At 38.1% G+C, this 25,134-nt stretch overlaps 1 protein-coding gene across 20 annotated transcripts in view; it reads right to left on the minus strand.

Annotated features, from left to right (window-relative positions):
* Positions 1-25,134, minus strand: part of HDAC9 (histone deacetylase 9) — an 804,896-nt gene that overhangs the window by 425,043 nt on the left and 354,719 nt on the right. For 11 of the 20 annotated variants that reach the window (XM_029233513.1, XM_029233517.1, XM_029233515.1 and 8 more), the window contains exon 7: positions 2,161-2,292. The exons of the other annotated variants lie outside the window; for them this stretch is intronic. In XM_029233513.1, the coding sequence (XP_029089346.1) occupies positions 2,161-2,292 (132 nt within the window). The remainder of the gene's footprint in view (positions 1-2,160; positions 2,293-25,134) is intronic. 20 annotated transcript variants of the gene reach the window in all.

Raw genomic sequence — 25,134 nt, forward strand, 5'->3', positions numbered from 1 at the left:
GGGAAGAGAGAGGTGGCATGGGTTTGGAAAAAGCAAACACTTGAACCTATGGAACAAGGAAGAGAGAGGTAGAGGTGAAAAAACAAAAGCAGTGGGAATTCAACTGCTATGATGCTATGGTGGTCTCTGACTCGACAGCAAAAATAATTAGTATTAAGATCCAAACAGAGCTCATCCTAATTACATGAAAGCTGGCAAAGAAAGGGGAAGGAGTACAGGTAAAGAAAGCTGTGTGTCCAGTAGTTCAGATCCTCCAAAGATATTTAGAATAACTGCAACATACCAGTTAAAAATATCTACCAAAGCATCCATGAGTCCTAGCTTATTGATCAGAAATGTGAGTCTAATAAATGTACAAGTCTCTTCAAGTACATGTTTTTTTCCTCAGTTGAAAAGGGGAGTTATTATATCACAAAATTAGAAAGAGAAAATTATGATATTTCACAAGTAAAGAAATCTTAGTAGAACTCTAGCAAATCATAACCCTTACAAATGAGAATTAATTGTTACTCAAATAAGCATTGAGCTAAATCCCACTGAAATTTGGTAAGGATGAGAAAGTGACCATGGGAAAAAAGTTATGATCAAGAAAAAGATTAATAGGAAAATAGAAAAGAAATTGGGATAAATAAATATGACCTTAAACAATAAGATTCTAAAAAAAAACAAACAAAAAAGCAATATATATGTTTTTCTATTTTCAAGTTTTTCTGTTATGAGAGAACCTACTCTCTCCCACTAGAAAAATCACCTATATTTCGTTACATTAGACAATTGATATGTTCATTATTGTTTACATTCATTAAAACAGATTCACTCCCCAACTCCCCAACCCCACCAAAGACATCTATTATGAAAACTTACTTAAGATTTTTATTCACTAAAATACATATAAGTTTCTTGGCATAAAAAGTCTATAACTCTAAATTTAGAATTCAATTGGTCAAAATTAGTGATTATATTTGATACTGGAAAATAAACTCTAGTAAAGTAATTGTTTATTTAATATTTCTTATCCCTCAAGAAAAAATTTTCCCACCAATACTTTCCCTCAGATAAACATATTAATCTGTCAGGACTGAACAGAAGACTAAACATTTTTTTGCCCTAGTAGCCTGTCAAAGCACTGTTTCATTAGTATTCTGTACTTTTCCACCTCTGCCTCTACCTCTGCAATCTTCTCCATACTGTCTCCCTAAACTAGAAACTATCATGACCAAAGAAGACATAGAAAACAAATAATTTGTTAAAACTTGCTAAGAATAAGATCTGATATTGGAGAAATAATACCAACTGACTATATTGGTATAAGCACAATTTTCCTTGGGGATGGAGACAAATGGTTGTAGATTACCATTTCTTTATTGATGCAACTAAAGGAAATGACCAGATACAATGCATAGCTCTAAGTAGGTACTCGATAAACAGTAGTCAGTATTGTTATTCTGGCTAGCCTTTTTGGTTCTGGTATCCCTATGTCTTCTCCAATTTCAGACCAGGTACAAATGGGACTAGCGGGCTTTGTAAGACATCAGGTTGAATTTCCTAACCTGTTCACCCCACTACTAACCAGGCAGCTAAAAAAATAAGAACTCTTCCATTTGAGACTAGTGAAAATGACAGTTTTTTTCCCTTCATAAAAGGCAATATATCCCCCTCCTGCCATAAGTCCCAGTTCACTAGTAAACACATAAAGTAATTTATGAGTTCTGTAAATTTGTTGAAAAGTCAAGGTTTTGCTGTTCCACGTAGTTTAATTTTCCCAGATGTATTTTGTACATTCATGTCTGAGTATGGGGGAAGTGTTCTTCTTGGACCTCCCTCTGCTCATTTCTGATCAAATTTCATTAAAAGTTATGTTCTCCTGGCTGGCATTCCCAAAATGGACTGCTTGTTTCTGAAAAGATTAAGGTGAGCTTTGGCATTCCCTAGTTATGCCTATTGACACACAGTTCTGGTTTTCATTCATTTCCTGTTTAACACGGTGAATGCATGGCAAGGTTTACTGAACTACTTGTGAGTTTTCAATATAATTTCCTTTCAAGAAATGTTTCTCCTCAAAATAACTTTTAATATACAACAGGTATATTTTTCTAAACTTTTTTTGTTCATTCCTACTAGCAGCATTTTTTAATGTATATCTGCCCAGTCCTCAATTACCTGTCACCTCAAACATTCGCTTCTTGAATGAAGTGACAACATTTCCATCCTTCCGCCTGAGTAAGGGGCTGCTTCTCCTCTCTGCCACTTTCTGTTTTAACCTGGACCGCACCTTCAAGTTGGGCTCAGAGGCTGGGGATTGAGACAAAGAAAATAGATAAAAATTAAAAAATGGAGAGCCAATCGCTCCTGTGTATAAAAAACGGCTCACCCTTTTCATAGTCCCTTCTCATCTCAAAGTAAAACCCCAAGCATGTAAATAAGGCATTGACTATAAATTAATTAAACAGACAAATGTCATAATTATTTTTTTGAAATATGTGAAATGTTCTTCTACTTCTCTAAATGTAAAGTGAAAAAGGAGAAAAAATATGTTTCAACTTATTTTACGTAGCAGAATTGGGATTGTTAACGGGAAGTTAAATGACTGAGTGTGTCTGGGTCAGAGTAAGATTTATTACACTTCATTGTCAGTTCTTTCAATTCTCTCAAGGGTGAAACTCAATAACCACAAAAACAGTACCTTAATGTGATTTTAGAGACTCTAGGCTGACTTCTGGTAATAAGAAGACACCTCTGCAGCATATAATTTATGTCTGATTCTGACTCCTGAAATATTTCATGGTCAGTAGTTTCGAACCTGAAATCCTGGGAAAATATACTCGGTATAATGACACAAAACCAAGTAGAATCACTATGAATAAACCTTTGTATACAGTGAGTACACAATCAATTAGAAAGGAAGGGCAGCCAAGTCTTATTACTAAAGTTCTGAGTTAGGTTATATGTTCCAAAATACAAATGCACATTATTCATACATACGTTACTATTTCTTTGGTTGAACTATCCTAAATAGCGATGCTCTATAATTAGTCATTATTTATTAGGTTTTTAAGTGATTATACTTTGGAAGAATGGAAACACTGGACTGAGTCTGTAGTAGAAATCGGTGATTATGATGGTGCTGGTGGAGATGATAATGATGATGATGACTAGGGAAACAATGTTTCTGATGACAACTAACGTTCAGAGTGATTATTATGTTCCACTACTGTCCTAAAAGCTCTGTCAATATTAACTTCTTCAAACATAAAAATCCATATGGGATAGGTTCTACTTCCACCTTGAATATATCAATGAAGAAACCAAAACCCAGACAGGGAAAGTAACTTACCAAGGTCACAAAGGTAAAAAGGGATGATGCCAGGATCTGTACCCAGGTAACCTAGCTCAACTCTGATCTTCTAAATACTGAAAATACTGCTCTTCCACCTTTCTTTATGTATGAACAGTATAACAATTATACAACTGCTTTTCCAAAGCATCACTCATCTACATCAGATACAATGTTATAATGTAGCTATAATTCTTGATCAGATAAAACGATTTCTTTGAAGGAATTTTATAATTCTGCCAAACTACAGAGAGTATCAAAAGTAGAACTTACAATCTTTTATTACTCATTTATTTTTTGTTTTTGACTTCAAAATCCTATACTTTACTTTCCCCTTTGTTCTTCTCTTTTTCCCTTTTCTTTAGCTCTGCCTTGGACTGAGAACCCTAGATTTTCTTGGAACTAGCTAGGTAAAATAAAAAAGTTAATTTTTTGTGTTTTACACCTGATTTTATGCCTGAAAATACTGAAAGTGTAAAAATAAAGGGGTGGTGCTGAAAATATTGTAAAAGTATAAAATGGGCAGGAGAGGTGGGCAGAGATCAGGACTGAGTACTGACTACTGACTAGAGACCTGAAATGTCTTACTTCCTGGGCCTCCCACCTTGAGGCAAAGAAGGGAAACAGTCTGGGGGAAGGATTAAGGTTCTTGCCAGACCTTCCAGGAGTCCAGAGCTTCCTTCAACTCCTCATTTTATCTTAGTAGAGAAGGCTGAGTCTGAATTACTAGCATACAACTTACTCATGAATAAGGGGAAAAAATGGAGCTGTATTAATTTACTTAGATTCCACCCCACCCCCGCCCCCTGGTATGTATGCATGTAGGTATTTATTTGTTTGTTTGTTTGGCGGTACGCGGGCCTCTCACTGTTGTGGCCTCTCCCGTTGCAGAGCACAGACTCCGGACGCGCAGGCTCAGCGGTCATGGCTCACGGGCCCAGCCGCTCCGCGGCATGTGGGATCTTCACGGACCAGGGCACGAACCCGTGTCCCCTGCATCGGCAGGCGGACTCTCAACCACTGCGCCACCAGGGAAGCCCGATTTTAAAATGCCTTTAAAACACCAATTTTGTCTCTGAAAAGCTGTAGGTTAATAAATATATTCCATCTAATACCCAGAAAGGAAAAAATGAGGAATCCCTATGTGCTAACTAGATTGGTATCTGCTGTCACCTTGCTTATAACCCTAGGACAAAAATCACAGAGTCTCAGACTTTAATCTAGACATGACTTTATGATGAAGCCTAACAGATTCAACACTACAGACTGGCTCTCCAGAGGAAGTACACCAACTGATTCATCACTTCAAAGATGGAGGAGAAAAGGCACTGTGTTTTCAGCGGGAATATGTGGAGTTGGGACCACACTTCCCAGCTATGCGATTTTCAGCGAGACTTTAGTACTATCTGAGCCTGACTCCTCGTTTGTGAAACATGAAACTCTAATACCTTCCTTACTTCACAGAACTGTGGCCACTGGATTAGATACCTGAGAATAACTGCGAAGATCTGGGTGAACGCAAAAGGGAAGAAAAGGTTTACGGAATTTTTATTATTGCTGCTACTGCTGGTGGCGGGGGTGTTACACTAGGGATGGCAGAGCCAGGACCGGGCCCTGGATCCCCTGATTCCCAGTCCAGTCCTCCTGTTCCTAACACATTGCACCAGCTGGGCCCGAGTTTCTGCAATCAAGATGAAAATGTGCCAACAGCTTGGAAAATCAGCATATGCCATTTAAACATTCTACATGAAACCTAGAATTCCATAATCTTTTCAGAAAAGACTTTACAGGCGGGCAGATAGCTTTTGTTCCTACATGTCTATGAGAATGGGCTGGATATACAGCTCTTAAATATCTTTCAATGACAACATAAAAAAAAGTGAACATTAGAATAGGAATGAGAACTGGGTCCTGGTTTTGCAACTTTCAGCTACTGTCAGTCCGCTCATTCATGCAAATAAGCAATGAAGACACCTTTGTAGTGCATGGAGTGAAATAGATGTGCTTTAAATGCCTGCTTCACGCATTAGGTATTTGGCTTTGGATGAATTACTTTATATCTCTAAATCTCAGTTTCTCGTGTTAAAATGGAGATAGGTTTGTTTTTGTTTTGTTTTTTCCTCCATATGCTCCAACAGATTCCATTTCCCTTCTTTCTCTGAGTTCATGGGACCGAATCCTGGGACTGCATCACTCCAGTCCTTTGCTGGTTGGATTTCATCTGGACTCAACCTATTGGTAGGACTGGCTAGTGATCAAAGAATTAAGGAGTTAGAGACCAGGTATCCTATGCTCTCTCTGCTACAGTGCTGCATCACCAGGTGTAGCTTTGTCTCTTCCTGATTTCATCTCCCTCTTGAGGGCTCTGCTCCACAGCTTCAGCTTTCCCAGCACTCCAGCAACATTATTTCCTCTCCTTGCTTCTTTAGCCCTGGCTTCTCACTGTTGCTATTTTCTGGGTGCCTCAACATCCCTAAGCAGTTGTAAGCAGTCCCTTCATAAAAGTCTACGACCCATACTATGTAGGTTCTGTTTCCTGCCAAGACTCTGATCAACACAGTCCTTCATATTTTACAAGGTTATTGTAGACTCAAACAAAATAATGTCCAGTAGAAGATAAACCAGTGGTTCTCAACCAGCAAAGATTTTGACACCAAGGGACATTTGGCTATGTCTGGAGATATTCTGATTGTCAGTATGGAGAGTTGCTGCTGGAATATAGTGGGCAGAGGCCAGGGATGCTGCTAAACATCCTACAGTGCACAGGATAGGCCCCCACAGCAAAGAATTATCTGGACCCAAACATCAGTATCATCAAGTGTGAAAAACCTTGGGGTAAGCAATCAGTAAACGCAAGTTGTTAATAACTGTACGGATGATCAAAGGAGATAATAATATCTGTTGGAGATTCTCAAAGAGGATGTAAAAGAGTATGGGAAGAAAAGAAATATTATCAGAAATCAGGGAGTGCTATAGGTGGCTTAAAATATTAAATATTTCAGTACACTTTATACTTAGAAATTTATTTTAAAACATTCAAAGCAAAGCTAGTCAACTTCTACTGGTTATGAAGATATGCAGAAAGATTCTCAATTTGGGGTAGGATAATATTTGAGGCACTGTGATATCTTTATCAACTGAGGACACACCTTTGTAAAAACTAAGAATCACATATTCTATAAAGTGCAACATAAATTTATTTTCTCAAAATATACAATATACAACTTTTCTAAGTAAAGGTCCAAATCCATTGGTTTTAGCAAAAGCTTTTGCCTGCATTTCAATTCTGATTTTGAGTCACCAGAGATTTTAGTATCTAAGTGGTGAAGGCAAAGGTAGGAATGATAGATAACCATCATTTAGTCCTTGCAATGCTTTATAAACTCACTCCTAACATTTCAGAAGCCCACACACCAAAGCTCAGCATGATATATACCCAAGCAGTAGAATTAATGACCTATTGAGCTGACTCAGTTTGCAGTTAAGAGTTAATTCCATGTTTAATGCTCTGGTCTCCCCAAAGGCTGAAGATTTCCATTCCAGTGACTTACTAATGGGAGGAAAATCCTCAAGAGCCCAGAAAGAGATCACTAACTGGGGAGACATTCTGCTTGCATTTGAATGTATGTCATGCCTAGCTGCACTAATTGCATTTCTATTTTTACCCCACACCCATCACTCTCTACATCTCAATTAATCACAAAAACAGAAGGCAAGCTTTTAGTGCATGTATGCCCATCTGAATGCATTTGTTGGCTGAGATGAAAACACGGCATGAAAAATTGATTATAATTATTTAAATGAAAACAATGGTAAAGAGAGAACTAAAACCTTTTTCTCTTTTCACTTAAAAAAAAAGTAAAAGAAGGAAAGAGAAAACATGTGAAGAATGCCTTATGAGTTAAATATATTTGAATCTTTCTTCTTATACTGATCTCCATGGTGCAGAATGAACTTAGGTGTCAGTGGGTATGAAAATAAACAACGGGAAAGAAATAGAAAAGTTAGGTAGGAGAAGCACAAGTTAAAAAATTAGGATTCTAAGGCACAGTAAGTGACAAGGCCCAGACTTGTCATTTCACTAAGAGATTGGTGTGTTGAGCATGTATTTGAGTGTGGAGGTGTCATTTTTGCACATGTACACACACAGGAACATGAAAACTATCTTTTGCAGGAGCAAATGGGTCTCTGACACAAACAGACTACATTCAGCTTTCAATGCTAAGTTTTTCATGTACTAACACCCAGCAAACCTGGGTGAGTTTTTTGATCTCCATGAATCATATTGTCATCTACAGTAGATGATATATATGGGTACATCACGGTGGCAGATTAAAGGGGTGGAATGAAGTTCCTAGCTCAACTGGCCATCACAAAAAAGTTGCTCAATAGAGAGATGTTGAATAAATGAATGTTTGTGTCCACATATAAGACTATGAAACATATTAAAATAAAACAAAATGAATAAAATTAAAACGTAAGCAGAGGGGTAGAAGACTAAAAGTGGTTTACTCCTTTTGCTTAGGGCAATAGTATCTATAACAACAACAAAAATAATGATGGTCCTTTTCTGATCTTTCACTTAGTGTATTTAAAATACTTTATGGTTAATAACTGACTTTCCATACTTTCCACACTTTTTTTTACTTGCCTGTTTATAATTTCTACTCTATTTACTCTATGTCTTAAATACATCACCTTTTACTATGAATGATTACCTACTTTGTGCATTTTGTTTCTGTTCTTTTTATGTATTTATTTATTTTTTTGCGGTACGCGGGTCTCTCACTGCTACAGCCTCTCCCATTGCAGAGCACAGGCTCCGGATGCGCAGGCCCAGCGGCCATGGCTCACGGGCCCAGCTGCTACGTGGCACGCAGGATCCTCCCGGACCAGGACACGAACCTGTGTCCCCTGCATCGGCAGGGGGGCCCTCAACCACTGCGCCACCAGGGAAGCCCCTGTTTCTGTTCATTTTTAGTCTTAACTTCTGAATATTCTTTACAGCAGTAATTTAGACAAAAATTCAATAACTATGTATCATGGTATAAAGAAGTTCTTCATTCTCATTGGATATGATAAGGAGAAAAGAAAGATGTTTCCACTGAGTAATGATTAATGACATTATTAAGATCATTAATGATCTATCAAGATTAAGTACTAGATTAAGAAATGTATTTTAATATTAATGAATATTTAAGATACTCAACAATTCCACCTCCATGTTTAGCACTACAACCATAGGTGAAGGTCAAGCTTCCATAGCCAGTGTCAGATCCCTTCTCTGGTATTGTCTATTCTTTTCTACTGGACTAGATATCTATCAGTTTATCAACCTAGCCTCCCTCTCTCCTGGATTTCTCCTGCTATTTCCAACCCACAGGGCTACCTTGGAGCTGCCATATTCTGACACTCTGTCACTTAGAACCAAGCAGGTATAACCTATGACCCATTCATTCTATTTTGAATGTCCTTTCTGAATATTAGGTTTCCTGGAGTAGTTCCTGCCCAAATCACTTTTACACTAACACTGTAGTATTCCCTGTCATGTGTGAACTGTTCAATCAAATGATCATTACAATTATGAAAAGACACTTTGGGAACACAAGTAAATTCTCTTATCTAGTTGATCTAAAGATATAGTGAGGGAGACCTTCAAGATGGTGGAGGAGTAAGACGTGGAGATCACCTTCCTCCCCACAAATGCATCAGAAATACATATACACGTGGAACAACTCATATAGAACACCTACTGAATACTGGCAGAAGACCTCAGACTTCCCAAAAGGCAAGAAACTCCCCACGTACCTGGGTAGGGCAAAAGAAAAAAGAAAAAACAGACACAAAAGAATAGGGATGGGACCTGCACCTCTGGGAGGGAGCTGTGAAGGAGGAAAGGGTTCCACATACTAGGAAGCCCTTTGCGGGCGGAGACTGCGGGTGGCGGAAGTGGGGAAGCTTCGGAGCCGCGGAGGAGAGCGCAGCCACAGGGGTGCAGAGGTCAAAGCGGAGAGATTCCCGCACAGAGGAACGGTGCCAACCAGCACTCACCAGCCCGAGAGGCTTGTCTCCTCACCTGCCGGGGCGGGCGGGGGCTGGGAGCTGAGGCTCGGGCTTCAGAGGCGGATCCCAGGAAGAGGGCTGGGGCTGGCTGTGTGAACACAACCTGAAGAGGCTAGTGCACCACAGCTAGCTGGGAGGGAATCCGGGAAAAAGTCTAGACCTGCCTAAGAGGCAAGAGACCGTTGTTTCGGAGTGCGCAAGGAGAGGGGATTCAGAGCACCACCTAAACGAGCTCCAGAGACAGGCACGAGCCGCGGCTATCAGCGTGGACCCCAGAGACGGGCATGAGACGCTGAGGCTGCTGCTGCGGACACCAAGAAGCCTGTGTGCGAGCACAGGTCACTATCCCCACCACCCCTCCCGGGAGCCTGTGCAGCCCACCACTGCCAGGGTCCCGTGATCCAGGGACAACTTCCCCAGGAGAACGCATGGCGCTCCTCAGGCTGGTGCAACGTCACGCTGGCCTCTGCCACCGCAGGCCCGCCCCACATCCGTACCCCTCCCTCCCCCCGGCCTGAGTGAGCCAGAGTCCCCGAATCAGCTGCTCCTTTAACCCTGTCCTGTCTGAGCAAAGAACAGACGCCCTCAGGCGACCTACACGCAGAGGCGGGTCCAAATCCAAAGCTGAGCCCTGGGAGCTGTGCAAACGAAGAAGAGAAAGGGAAATCTCTCCCAGCAGCCTCAGGAGCAGCGGATTAAATCTCCACCATCAACTTGATGTACCCTGCATCTGTGGAATACCTGAATAGACAACGAATCATCCCAAATTGAGGAGGTGGACTTTGGAAGCAAAGATATATATATATATTTTTCCTTTTTCTCTTTCTGTGAGTGTATATGTGTATGCTTCTGTGTGTGATTTTGTCTGTATAGCTTTGCTTTTGCCATTTGTCCTAGGATTCTGTCTGTCCGTTTTTGTTTTGTTTTTACTATAGTTTTTAGCACTTGTTATCATTGGTGGATTTGGTTTTTGGTTTGGTTGATCTCTTCTTTTTTTAATTACTTTTAAATTATTTTTATTTTTAATAATTTTATTTTAATAACTTTATTTTATTTTTTAAAATTTCTTTCTTTCATTATTTCTCCCTTTTCTTCTGGGCCGTGTGGCTGACAGGGTCTTGGTGCTCTGGCCGGGTGCCAGGCCTATGCCTCTGATGTGGGAGAGCAGAGTTCAGTACATTGGTCCACCAGAGAACTCCCAGCTCCATGTAACATCAAACGGAGAAAGCTCTCCCAGAGATCTCCATCTCAAAGGTAAGACTCAGCTACACTCAACAACCAGCAAGCTCCAGTGCCAGACACCCTGTGCCAAATAACTAGCAAGACAGGAACACAACCCCAACTTTTAGCAGAGAGGATTAAAATCATAGTAAGGTCACACAACCCCAAAACACACCACCGGACAGGAACCTGCCCACCAGAAAGACAAGATCCAGCCTCATCCACCAGAACACAGGCACTAGTCCCCTCCTCCAGGAAGCCTACACAACCCATTGAACCAACCTTAGCCACTGGGGGCAGACACCAAAAACAACAGGGACTACAAACCTACAGCCCTCGAAAAGGAGACCCCAAAAAGAGTAAGTTAAGCAAAATGAGAAGACAGAGAAACACACTGCAGATGACGGTGCAAGGTAAAAACCCACCAGACCTAACAAATAAAGAGGAAATAGGCAGTCTACCTGAAAAACAATTCAGAGTAATGATAGTAAAGATGATCCAAAATCTTGGAGATAGAATGGAGAAAATACAAGAAACATTTAACAAGGACCTAGAAGAACTAAAGAGAAAACAAATGATGAACAACACAATAAATGAAATGAAAAAATCTCTAGAAGGAATCAATAGCAGAATAACTGAGGCAGAAGAATGGACAAATGACCTGGAAGATAAAATAATGGAAATAACTACTGCAGTGCAGAATAAAGAAAAAAGAATGAAAAGAATTGAGGACAGTCTCAGAGACCTCTGGGACAACATTAAACACATGAACATTCGAATTATAGGGGTCCCAGAAAAAGAAGAGAAAAGGAAAGGGACTGAGAAGATATTTGAAGACATCATAGTTGAAAACTTCCCTAATACAGGAAAGGAAATAGTCAATTAAGTCCAGGAAGTGCAGAGAGTCCCATACAGGATAAATCCAACGAGAAACACCCCAAGACACATATTAATCAAACTAACAAAAATTAAATACAAAGAAAAAATATTAAAAGCAGCAAGGGAAAAACAACAAATAACATACAAGGGAATCCCCATAAAGTTAACAGCTGATCTTTCAGCAGAAACTCTGCAAGCCAGAAGGGAGTGGCAGGACATATTTAAAGTGATGAAAGGGAAAAACCTACAACCAAGTTTACTCTACCCAGCAAGGATCTCATTCGGATTCAACTGAGTTATTAAAACCTTTACAGACAAGCAAAAGCTAAGAGAATTCAGCACCACCAAACCAGCTTTACAAATCCTAAAGGAACTTCTCTAGGCAGGAAACACAAGAGAAGGAAAAGACCCACAATAACAAACCCAAAACAATTAAGAAAATGGTAATAGGAGCATACATATCAATAATTACCTTAAATATAAATGGATTAAATGCTCCAACCAAAAGACATAGAATGGTTAAATAGATACAGAAACAAGACCTATATATACGCTGTCTACAAGAGACCCACTTCAGACCTAGGGACACATCCAGACTGAAAGTGAGGGGATGGAAAAAGATATTCCATGCAAATGGAAATCAAAAGAAAGCTGGAGTAGCAATTCTCATATCAGACAAAATAGACTTTAAAATAAAGACTATTACAACAGACAAAGAAGGACACTACATAATGATCAAGGGATCAATCCAAGTAGAAGATATAACAATTGTAAATATTTATGAAGCCAACAAAGGAGCACCTCAATATGTAAGGCAAATGCTAACAGACATAAAATGGGAAATCGACAGTAACACAATCATAGTAGGGGACTTACCCCACTTTCACCAATGGACAGGTCATCCAAAATGAAAATAAATAAGGAAACACAAGCTTTAACTGATACATTAAACAAGATGGACTTAAGTGATATATATAGGACCTCGCATCCAAAAACAACAGAATACACTTTCTTCTCAAGTGCTCATGGAACATTCTCCAGGATAGATCATATCTTGGGTCACAAATCAAGCCTTGGTAAATTTAAGAAAATTGAAATTGTATCAAGTACCTTTTCTGACCACAATGCTATGAGACTAGATATCAATTACAGGAAAAAAAATCTGTAAAAAATACAAACACATGGAAGCTAAACAATACACTACTAAACAACTAAGAGATCACTTCAGAAATCAAAAAATACCTAGAAACAAATGACAATGAAAACACGATGACCCAAAACCTACGGGATGCAGCAAAAGCAGTTCTAAGACGGAAGTTTAGAGTAATACAATCCTACCTCAGGAAACAAGAAACATCTCAAATCAACAACCTAACCTTACACCTAAAGCAATTAGAGAAAGAAGAACAAAAAAACCCCAAGTTAGCAGAAGGAAAGAAATCATAAAGATCAGATCAGAAATAAATGAAAAAGAAATGAAGGAAACAATAGCAAAGATCAATAAAACTAAAAGCTGGCTCTTTGAGAAGACAAACAAATTGATAAACCATTAGCCAGACCCATGAAGAAAATAAGGGAGAAGACTCAAATCAATAGAATTAGAAATGAAAAAGGAGAAGTAACAACTGACACCGCAGAAATACAAAGGACCATGAGAGATTACTACAAGCAACTTTTTGCCAATAAAATGGACAACCTGGAAGAAATGGACAAATTCTAAGAAAAGCACAACGTTCCAAGACTCAACCAGGAAGAAACAGAAAATATAAACAGACCAGTCACAAGCACTGAAATTGAGACTGTGATTAAAAATCTTCCAACAAACAAAAGCCCAGGACCAGATGGCTTCACAGGCAAATTCTATCAAACACTTAGAGAAGAGCTAACAACTATCCTTCACAAACTCTTCCAAAATATAGCAGAGGGAAGAACACTCCCAAACTCATTCTATGAGGCCACCATCACCCTGATACCAAAGCCAGACAAAGATGTCACAAAGAAAGAAAACTACAGGCCAATATCACTGATGAACATAGATGCAAAAATTCTCAACAAAATACTAGCAAACACAATCCAACAGCACATTAAAAGGATCATACACCATGATCAAGTGGGAATTATCCCAGGAATGCAAGGCTTCTTGAATATATGCAAATGAATCAATGTGATACACCATATTAACAAACTGAAGGATAAAAACCATATGATCAACTCAATAGATGCAGAGAAAGCTTTCGACAAAATTCAACACCCATTTATGATAAAAACTCTCCAGCAAGTAGGCACAGAGAGAACTTACCTCAACATAATAAAGGCCATATATGACAAACCCACAGCCAACATCGTTCTCAATGGTGAAAAACTGAAACCATTTCCACTAAGATCAGGAACAAGACAAGGTTGCCCACTCTCACCAGTGTTATTCAACATAGTTGTGGACATTTTAGCCACAGCAATCAGAGAAGAAAAAGAAATAAAAGGAACTCAAATCAGAAAAGAAGTAAAGCTGTCACGGTTTGCAGATGACATGATACTACACATAGAGAATCCTAAAGATGCTACCAATGAATTTGGTAATCAATGAATTTGGTAAAGTAGCAGGATACAAAATTAATGCACAGAAATCTCTTGCATTCCGATACACTAATGATGAAAAATCTGAAAGAGAAATTAAGGAAATACCCACATTTACCATTGCAACAAAAAGAATAAAATACCTAGGAATAAACCTATCTAAGGAGACAAAAGATCTGTATGCAGAAAGCTATAAGGCACTGATGATAGAAATTAAAGATGATACAAACAGGTGGAGAGATATACCATGTTCTTGGATTGGAAGAATCAACATTGTGAAAATGACTCTACTACCCGAAGCAATCTACAGATTCAATGCAATCCCTATCAAACTACGAATGGCATTTTTCACATAACTAGAACAAAAATTTCACCATTTGTATGGAAACACAAAAGACCCCAAATAGCCAAAGCAATCTTGAGAAAGAAAAACGGAACTGCAGGAATCAGGCTCCCTGACTTCAGACTATACTACAAAGATATAGAAATCAAGACAGTATGGTACTGGCACAAAAACAGAAATATAGATCAATGGAACAGAATAGAAAGCCCAGAGATAAACCCACGCACATATGGTCACCTTATCTTTGATAAAGGAGGCAAGAATATACAGTGGAGAAAAGACAGCCTCTTCAAAAAGTGGTGCTAGGAAAACTGGACAACTACATGTAAAAGAATGAAATTAGAACACTCCCTAACACCATACACAAAAATAAACTCAAAATGGATTAAAGACCTAAATGTAAGGCCAGACACTGTAAAACTCTTAGAGGAATACATAGGCAGAACACTCTATGACATAAATCACAGCAAGATCCTTTTTAACCCACCTCCTCGAGAAATGGAAATAAAAACAAAAATAAACAAATGGGACCTAATGAAACTTCAAAGCTTCTGCAGAACAAAGGAAACCATAAATAAGAGAAAAAGAAAGACCACCCTCAGAATGGGAGAAAAGATTTGGAAATAAAGCAACTGACAAACGATTAATCTCCAAAATTTACAAGCAGCTCATGCAGCTCAATATCAAAACAACAACCCAATCCAAAAATGGGCAGAAAACCTAAAGAGACATTTCTCCAAAGAAGATATACAGACTGCCAACAAACACATGAAAGGAAGCTCAACATCACTAATCATTAGAGAAATGCAAATCAAAACTACAATGAGGTATCACCTCACACCAGTCAGAATGGCCATCATCAAAAAATCTACAAAAAATAAATGCTGGAGAGGGTGTGGAGAAAAGGGAACCTTCTTGCACTGTTGGTGGGAATGTAAATTGATACAGCCACTAAGGAGAACAGTATGGAGGTTCCTTAAGATACTAAAAATAGAACTACCATATGACCCAGCAATCCCACTACTGGGCATATACCCTGAGAAAACCATAATTCAAAAAGAGTCATGTACCACAATGTTCACTGCAGCTCTGTTTACAATAGCCAGGACATGGAAGCAACCTAAGTGTCCACTGACTGATGAATAGATAAAAAAGATGTGGCACATATATACAATGGAATATTACTCAGCCATAAAAATAAACGAAATTGAGTAATTTGTAGTAAGGTGGATGGACCTAGAGTCTGTCATAAAGAGTGAAGTAAGTCAGAAAGAGAAAAATAAATACCATATGCTAACATATATATATGGAATCTAAAAAAAAAGTTCTGAAGAACCTAGGGGCAGGACAGGAATAAAGACGCAGACATAGAGAATGGACTTGAGGACATGGGGAGGGGGAAGGGTAAGCTGGGACGAAGTGAGAGAGTGCATGGACTTTTACATATTACCAAACGTAGAAGAGAAAGCTAGTGGGAAGCAGCCGCATGGCACGGGGAGATCAGCTCGGTGTTTTGTGACCACCTAGAGGGGTGGGATAGGGAGGGTGGGAGGGAGACGCAAGAGGGAGGCGAAATGGGGATATATGTATATGTATAGCTGATTAACTTAGTTATAAAGCAGAAACTAACATACCATTGTAAAGCAGTTATACTCCAATAAAGATGTTAAAAAATAATAAAAATAAAGATGTAGCTTACTCTAATTTAAAAATCTCATAACTAGACAAAGGCCATGTATTTTCAAATTAGCATTCAGAAAAATATAATAAATCTAATACAACTTATGCTTTTTTGGGGGCTTGGATAATATGAATCTTCAATGTTATGAGTCAGATTTTATACATTTTGATATTGAGAAGCAAAATTTCTAGTCTACCTCTTTCTAATTACAATCATTTAATGATATGTAATTCATATAAAACAGTTTTTAGAAACCATTTATTGGGAAATTTTAGCTTCTAATAGCTAGCCACATTTATGGTAATATATAAATGCAATTTCCTGTACACATTATAATACTCTTCTTTTAGCTTCAGAAATATTAATGTAGACAACCATCCATCTTCTTATTTAGAACATGCTAATTATGTCTATTTGTTCAAATAGAATTATTCTTCTTCAAAAAGCACATTGGTAAATGTTACATAATTTATAGTGTGATCTTCTGAAAAGTGTTTTGTAATTACATTTATTGCTTTCTTCTGATTATGTGAATCATGCATGTTTGAAATTTTTGGAAACAGGACAAACTGAGTATATACCCTACTCATGTATCCTTTGCGTTGTATTTATAAAAGTAGTTGAAAATGAGAATATTACATTTATAATAATATCCTGTTTGTTCACTTAATAAGGTACTATGTAATTATCCCAGTAATTATCTATGCCTTGAAATGATTACATTTATTCTGTTTTTCATTTAAAAATCTATCATGAATCTTTTCCCAAGCAATTATATATTCTTTTAAGAATGCATTATGTGGATATACCATATATTATTCAGCTACATTTACATGTGAATATGTAGTATTTTATTTAAGCATTTGAAAGCATTTGGGCATTTAGGTGATCTACAATGCTTTGCTTTCAAAGCACAGTAGCACACGTCACTGTGAATCTACAGGTCCATTTGTATTTCCTTCCATCAATGTAAACAGAAATTTAATTCATATGATAACAACAATGACAACAACTTTCTTGTGAAAATAAAATCAGTGGGTATAAAGGGCAGACAGTATTACAGAATCCTGGGAAGTAGCTCAGAGGAGTATGGGAAAACAAAATGGAGGTCCTGGTTAACAGAAGCTTGGTCTAGAATGGAAGGGTTGCTAGCTCTGGGCTGGCATTCTCCCTTAGCGTCTGTGGATGCTTCATCTCGTGAGCCAGAGCAGGCACCTCTAAAGCTCAAAAACCTATGACAGGGCACTGAGTTTCCTCAGCCCAACAGCAGGACTCTATGCTGAATCCTGCTTCCTTTTCCTCAGTGTTTCTCCACAGTGCCTGGTACTCAGCCGGCTTAGTCAGCACTCAGAAAAACATCTACTGAGTGAATGAATACACAAATTGCTACTCAATGCTGGGTTTTTGGTTTTGTTTTTAATACTAGCACAGAAGAAGAAATAATTATTTAAAAATTTTTTATGACATTTAAAGTACAAATTGCCATTTTTAACAGATAAGATATTTTAATCAAACAATGTGATTCTGGACAGAAACAAATAATAATAAGTGATAATAAGCAAATAATAATAATGAGATATACTTCATCACTTTTTATAGTTTAAATGAATCTTTCTATTCAGTTGGTTCCATTGTTTAATTAAGTTTAAGAGCTATTAAATAATACTGAGAACCAAAGTTGCAAGTTCCATGAGGAGTGGGAACATGTCTAGTTATGTTTCCACGGTTTATTCGGCACGTATACAGTACCTACCACATAGATTAAACCCATTATTTATTTATTGAATGAATGAATCAATGAATGGGAAAAGGGGTGTGTTAAGTGCTGAGGCAACTGTCTCAGAGATAGACCAGAGAGCCTTTTTCTCCTAGGCATTCCTGGTCTAGCAAGACCAAATGACACACTGTCATCAATGCCATGTCATAGGTGTAAGCAGAGCTTTGGGGCTGGGAGGCAGAGATTCATTTGCCTTGAGGGGAAATCCTGGGGACAGAGAGATCCTGACAGGCAGAGGTGGGAGGGAAGTGCAGTTCTAGGCAGAGGAAACAACCCTGTCCAGGGGAAGATGCTGGCAAATTTAAGGGATGGGTATTAAATATTCTAGCAGGGTGGGGAAAGGATACTAAGTGGAAGACAAAGCTTCAAAAATAAATGTCAGGGCTTGCCTGGTGGTGCAGTGGTTGAGAATCCGCCTGCCAATGCAGGGGACACAGAGTCAAGCCCTGGTCTGGGAAGATCCCATGTGCTGCACAGCAACTAAGCCCGTGCGCCACAACTACTGAGCCTGCGCTCTAGAACCCATGAGCCACAACTACTGAAGCCCACATGCCACAACTACTGAAGCCCTTGTGCCTAGAGCCCGTGCTCCACAACAAGAGAAGCCACTGCAATGAGAAGCCCACACACTGCAACGAAGATTAGCCCCCGCTTGCCACAACTAGAGAAAGCCCACGCACAGCAACGAAGACCCAATGCAGCCAAAAATAAATTAAAAATAAACTTAAAAAAATTAAATGCCAAGCAAAATTTAGCTAAGTTATGTAATACTAACAGAGGCTACTCAATCTGTAACTTCTAACTCCCTCTCTCTGCTGGCTTTCTTCTCAGCATGTAGACATGCTCAGATTTTTCCCATTCAAATAAAAATAAGCCCTCCTGAGATACTGATATTATTAGCTACTGTCTGCATTTATACTTTAATTCACAGTCAAGTTTTTTTTTTTTTTTTAAGTAGCTTTACACTTGCCACCACTGCTTCCTAATCTCAAACCACTGCAATATGGCTCTAACCGTCACTGTTTCACTGAAATTACCACACATAGCACTCGGAATAGTAAATGCAATAATTACTCCTGCGTCTACTCTCAGGACTGAACGACTACATAGACTCATGGTGGGTCTCAGTAAACAGCTGTTGAATGAAAAAAATGAATGCTCGCATATAGCCAACATGAAATGAAACTTACAGTAAAAGACCAGGTTTCAAATGTTGCTGAGAAGAGAACTAGCTGAACTTCAACTTCTTTAATTTCTAAGAATTTCTTGATGCTGAACTTTATGGCAAGAGGTCTTATAGATCAGGTGTGGAATGCAGAAGGAATTTCATTTTTCTGGCAAGCATCAAAAATACCAGGTTTTGGAGTCAAGGAAATCCATATCCTATACAGTCTAGAATACCTTCAAAGTTAATTCCTTTATACACTTTAAGTTTTTCAAATATAAAATATTTTACTTACCTAAGCAAAAACAAATTTTGAAAATCTGTATTTTGAAAATATAGCAAAATTTTGAATTATGACTTCAATAAAACAAACTTGATTAGGAGCACATTTCAATCTTCTTCAATACAGTTTCTAAAATAATGTTTTTTAACCTAGAGCCTGAGGGTTTATAATAAAGTCTTAGTTCTGAACAAGTATTTCACAGCTTAAATAATGTAGTACTCTGGGGGGAGTCTGTATTTATAGATATATTCACATCTTTTTTTCTAAAAGCCCTCTTGAGTTCTAAAATTTCATACTGAAAAATAGAATTGAAAATTAATTACATTATTAATCTTCTTTAAGTAATGAACTAATCCGGTCTATGTACACATACACAAAAATTACACTGTGCACTCTATAGTTTTATTCACCTCCTCTACTAGATGTATCTTTTATATACTCTTTTGAATAGAAATGTCATGAAAAGTAGTTTTATTTGTGGATGAGCTACATGTATAAACATAGGTGTGAACTGCTTTCGTGGCAGGGCAAGGACCATCTTAGCAGGCAAGATCTGCACTGGGGCAGCCCTGTTATTTTACAGGGGTACATGCTGGAACAGCACACAATTTTTCCCAGAAAACAACCTTATAGTTGGGATGGTCCAGAAAACTAACACCTATCTCCTAATAACTCCCTGAGTACACCATAAACCTAAGGTTTATTGTACGCATTTGTGCTCTCAGCATGAACTTACCTGGCTATATTCATAAGAGTCTGAAGTTGTTTTTCAGTCTTGACTGTGCCACTTAACTGTGTGATTTGGGTAAAGCATTATTTAATGTCGCTGTGCCTCAGTATTTGTGCCTGCAAATATGGACAATATCATCGATTCTCCTGACCTTAAAGAGTTCAGGAGTATTGATTAAAATGACAAATAGTAAATGGAGTAAATCACTGTCTAATTTTAAATGCCATACAACTTACTTTCTTCAATTGTATGACTTTTAATTTTTTTGTCTCTGATGTTTACCTGAAAATTTTCAGTTCATTCCCATAAAACTATATCACTCTCTAACCTGTTATTTTGTTTACTTTTTCTTCTGACTTGCCTAGTGATAGCCATCCAAAAGCAGTCAATCTCTTCACTACAAAATATTACTGCAAATTAAATTCTTTTTTTTATATTTATTTTTTGCGGTACGCGGGCCTCTAACCGCTGTGGCCCCTCCCATCACAGAGCACAGGCTCCAGACGCGCAGGCCCAGCAGCCCTGGCCCATAGGCCCAGCCGCTCCGCGGCATGTGGGATCCTCCCAGACCGGGGCACGAACCCGCGTCCCCTGCATCGGCAGGCGGACTCTCAACCACTGTGCCACCAGGGAAGCCCGCAAATTAAATTCTTAAAAATTATTTCATGAAGAATCTTCCCATATTTTTAAATACCTAAAGAGATGTATATTAGCTCCTATCTTATTCTATATATTTATTTATTCCTATAAGAGAAGTTTATTCAGTGCGTAATATGAGCTCTCTGAAGATGCTGGGGATACAATACAAAACAAGCTATAGATATTAACCTTAAGAAACTTCTCAGCTAAGTAGAGAATTTTAATTTTAATATAGACATATATGCACAGAGAATTGTCCAGGTATATTTGGGCATATATACTGGCATAAAGAATGTAGTGAGTATTTAGGGTAGCCTGGTGGGTGATGGGAAGGCACCAAGTAAAGCTTAACAAAGGGAAGCATGTATCAGCTGAGCACTGATAGATGAGTATGAATTACTCAAGCATACATTTTAGCAAGGATCTTGTGGAAAACCAGGTATAAATGGCTTGTGTGAGTGTGAAACAGAAATACTTATTCATGGAACTGTAAACTGTTAGGTACTGTTAGGACATAGGAGAATGAGGTGGTGGAGGGGGGAAGGTAAGGGAGGGAGGGTGAGAGAAGACAGTTTGTGCTTGCCATGGAAGGACTTGAGCCTTGTACATAATAGAAGAGGTATTAATTGACATGTAAGTAGGAGGATAGGAAGACTAGACAGAGGGTTGACTGGACAAGGCTATGCTGAAATCAGAGAATGGTCAATACTTGGAATGGGGATATGACTAAATGGGTACTGAACTACAACAGAAGACATGATGAGAAAGAGGAAGTCTAAGAGCAAGCAACGACGGAAGCTTGTATCTGATGAGATGAAGGGTAACCAGTAGCTCAGTGTGACTGCCAGATTTCTGGATTAGGTCATATGTAGAAGTGGTTCCATTAGTCTCTTTAGGGAATCACATTGTTCAGTTTAGTTTTTACTGGCTTTCTGGTCAGTCTAGTCATGTACATATATTTTAATGCTTAATTACTGCTGCTTAGAACTGTTATCAGCTTCAATATAATTTCAAGTCTTTAGGTGCAACCACTAGTCTTTTGGGCCCTTTAGAACCCCCTGAGATACATCTAGTTGCCATGGCTCAACATCACTGACTTCTGGTCAACAGGAGTTTGTCCTCCACCCAGCTCAAATGCCAAATTGCTTCCTGCTCTTCTTTTCCTGTTTCAAAACTTTCCCAGTCATTTGGGCAGGTCTTGTTATTATTTATTTTCTTTTGCAAGTCTGACTTTGTAAACTTCACGGTCTGGAATGTTCTTGGTAATTCACTTCTGCCTTGATGGAATTCACAGCTTTATTATCTTTATCATAAATTTTCTTTATAATACATATTTATAAGGAAACACTATTATCTATTTGAGAATGATGTAAAAGGTAGTATTTTGTCTTTGGGTTTATTAAGGTCACTCAGAGACCTTCTCTAGACAGACCTTCCGTTAAATACCTTCTATTTAGCCAGTTTTCTCTGGGTGATTGTCTGGATAAATAAACCTCAAACAAACTTCAAATAAAAAGGTAAAGAGGGAATTCCCTGGTGGTCCAGTGGTTAAGACTCCACACATTCACTGCCAAGGGTGTGGGTTCAATCTCTGGTTGGGGAGCTAAGATCCCACAAGCTGTGCAGTGCGGCCCACCCCTCAAAAAAAAGGTAAAGAGGTAGTAAATCCAAGTATGCTTTAGCAAACATCATCCTATAAAACTCTTAAGTAGTTGTGGTAGGCAGAATAATACTTCCAGTACAAAGATGTCTATGTCCCACTCCCCAGAACTTGTGACTGTCACTTTACATGGCAAAAAAGATATTAAGGCTGCAAATGGATTTAAGAGTGCTAATTGGCTTATTTAAAGGTGAAGCGATTATCCTAGATGACCCAGGTGGGCTCAATATAATCACAAGGGTCCTTTCAACATATGGAAGAAAGAAGCAGAATAGTGAGTATCGGAGTGATGCAATGCAGCAAAGACTCACCTAGTCATTTCTGGCTTTGAAGATGGAAGGCGGGCACAAGCCAGAGAGTGTGGGTGGCCCTAAGAAGCTGACAAAAGTGGATAGACTTGCTCCTAGGGCTTCCAGAAAGGAACACAGCCTTGCTAACACCTCAATTTTAGCCAAGTGAGACTCATTTTGGATTTCTGATCTCCAGTATAGTAAGATAATAAATATGGGTTGTTTTAAGTAACTAAGTTTGTGCTAATTTATTACAGGAGCCATAAGAAGTCAATAGAGCAGCCTAATAAATTCCCAAGTTGGCACTGCTTTGGAAGTCTGAATATCCTGAAATACTGGTTCTGACTAGATCACATTTCACTGTGCTATATTTTTTTGTATTGTTTTTAGGTAAGGAAGTAGGATATTAAAGAAAACTATTAATGATATATGCTCATTGCTTAGCAAAATTACCAAGAAAATAATTTCCTTAAAATTAATATTTAACACTTGATCAGATATGATTTTTTATAAAAAGTAAAGCTTTTATTAATATAATTACTTATTTGTAAAAGTATCCAAAAAAGAAAAAAATACAAAAATGTAGTGTTCTCTTAAATTTTTCTGTTAATGTTCCATAAGTGTGTAAGTTAAGGACCATTTATTTTAACCCCCAAATGCTGAGTACTTTGTACATTCTAAATAGCGTCAAAAGCAAGCAATTTCCAAAACTCACTGAAGTGGCAACATTTTACTCTTTTTTTAAAAAAACAGATTCCATTTGAGATATTAAGTTATTAAGCCAAATAACAACTGTATGATAAGGCCCATTTCTAAGAATGATTTCCCCTTTTGGTGCAATGTAACTAAAATGAGTGAAAAAAACCAGTTTAGACCTCTAATTAGTCACTTTCAAAATGTAGTTAATTAAAATATTTTTACCTTTACATATGATCTTTATGGTATGAGATACAATTCTACTCTCCTACAACTTAATCAGCTAAATATAAAATGTAACCTTCCATCTGGTAAATCAATTTAACAGACATAATTGTGCCCTACCATAACTCAGTAAGACACTGAGGAAAACCACTGAAATGCTATTTCCTTTTCTTTAGAAGAGAATTATGTACAATTTCAGCATGCTTTGCATTTCTAAAAGTTAAAGTCAACAGGGAGGTATCACTCTCCTTTACATGAGTTTCCCATGAGAAAATCAACAGCAAAGTATAAAGCTTGTGCTGTTATTCATGAAACACTCCTTAATACTAACTTGGCTTTAACCAGAACATATTATTTGGCAACTAAAACCTTTAATTAGAGTTTGCTTTGAGCATATTTTCACTGAATTTATGTTACATAAAGGCTCGAGGAACAGCATTGTTTTTCTAACCAGTTGATTCGAATTCAGGTGGTTTAAATGTTGTACTTAAGCTATGGGTAGAAAAAAAGAGAATGTTGCTCCGATTCTCATTTTATTGGCTTTAATTACGACTCAACATTTCTGAACAAGTATTGACAGAAGCTAGACAAGAAAGATAATGAGATGCTCCTTTTCCTGAAAATTTCCTGAGCACCTGCTCTGTGCAAGGTTGTATACTAGGTATTAAGAGGGGCGGGAAATTTATCCGAAAAGATGATTCCTACTGTAAAAAAGTGAAAGAGCTGGTAGGGGAAAAGGTCTTAACCTGGTGATGGATTGGACAAGAGGAGAGAGAAGATGATGGAGCCAAAGTGGAATCCAATGGTCAAACCTGAATGATTCAGGGAGGGGTATTTGCAGAACTAAGGAAATCAGGAAGAGGAGCAAGCCTTGAGGTAGAAGACAGGAGGGTCAACGTTTAAACGTGGTAGGTTAAACCAATTGCAGGACATCTTGGAAATGTCAGCCTGGAATCTATGAAAGTGTTGAGAATTAGAGAGGTGGATTTAGATCACAAAAGAAAGAACTTAAAGGAAAAATGTGAAGATGGTCCTGATCAGTCTGTTCACTGTAGGAATGAGAAAGCTGGGTTAAGCCCTACCATCAGAGATACCTACTGATGAGAATGAACAGAAACTAGAATTAAAGAAGAGGGTGATGATAATTAAAACATGGGAAAATTAAAACTTGCATCTTTCACGACTACATCCTTTACATTTGCAGCCTATGAAACGTAGGATTTCTAGAGTCCAGTTGTCTCTTCTCCCATGTTTCATGGGCTGCAGATGTAAAGGATATAGTCATGAAAATAGAGACGGGACTCAGATGAATGGAAGTACAATACATAAAGTTAAAATCTGAAGGATGAAGAGTTGGTCAGTGGGGTCAAAAGCAGCAAAAGATAATAAGGAAACCTGAGAAAAATCCATTGACTTGGGGATTCGTAAATTACTGGTGTTCTTTAATACTGATACAGAAGAGAAAAAGAGCTGAATCAGATGACACACACATTTCTATAACACGATAACCTAGCAGAATAACTAATATAGAATAGATGCTCAGTAAATGTTATACTGATCTCATTCATATAGGT

The sequence above is a fragment of the Monodon monoceros genome, unplaced genomic scaffold (genome assembly GCF_005190385.1).
Source record: "Monodon monoceros isolate NGI ecotype Baffin Bay Population unplaced genomic scaffold, NGI_Narwhal_1 Super_Scaffold_2, whole genome shotgun sequence".
In the NCBI taxonomy this organism is placed as follows: domain Eukaryota; kingdom Metazoa; phylum Chordata; class Mammalia; order Artiodactyla; family Monodontidae; genus Monodon; species Monodon monoceros.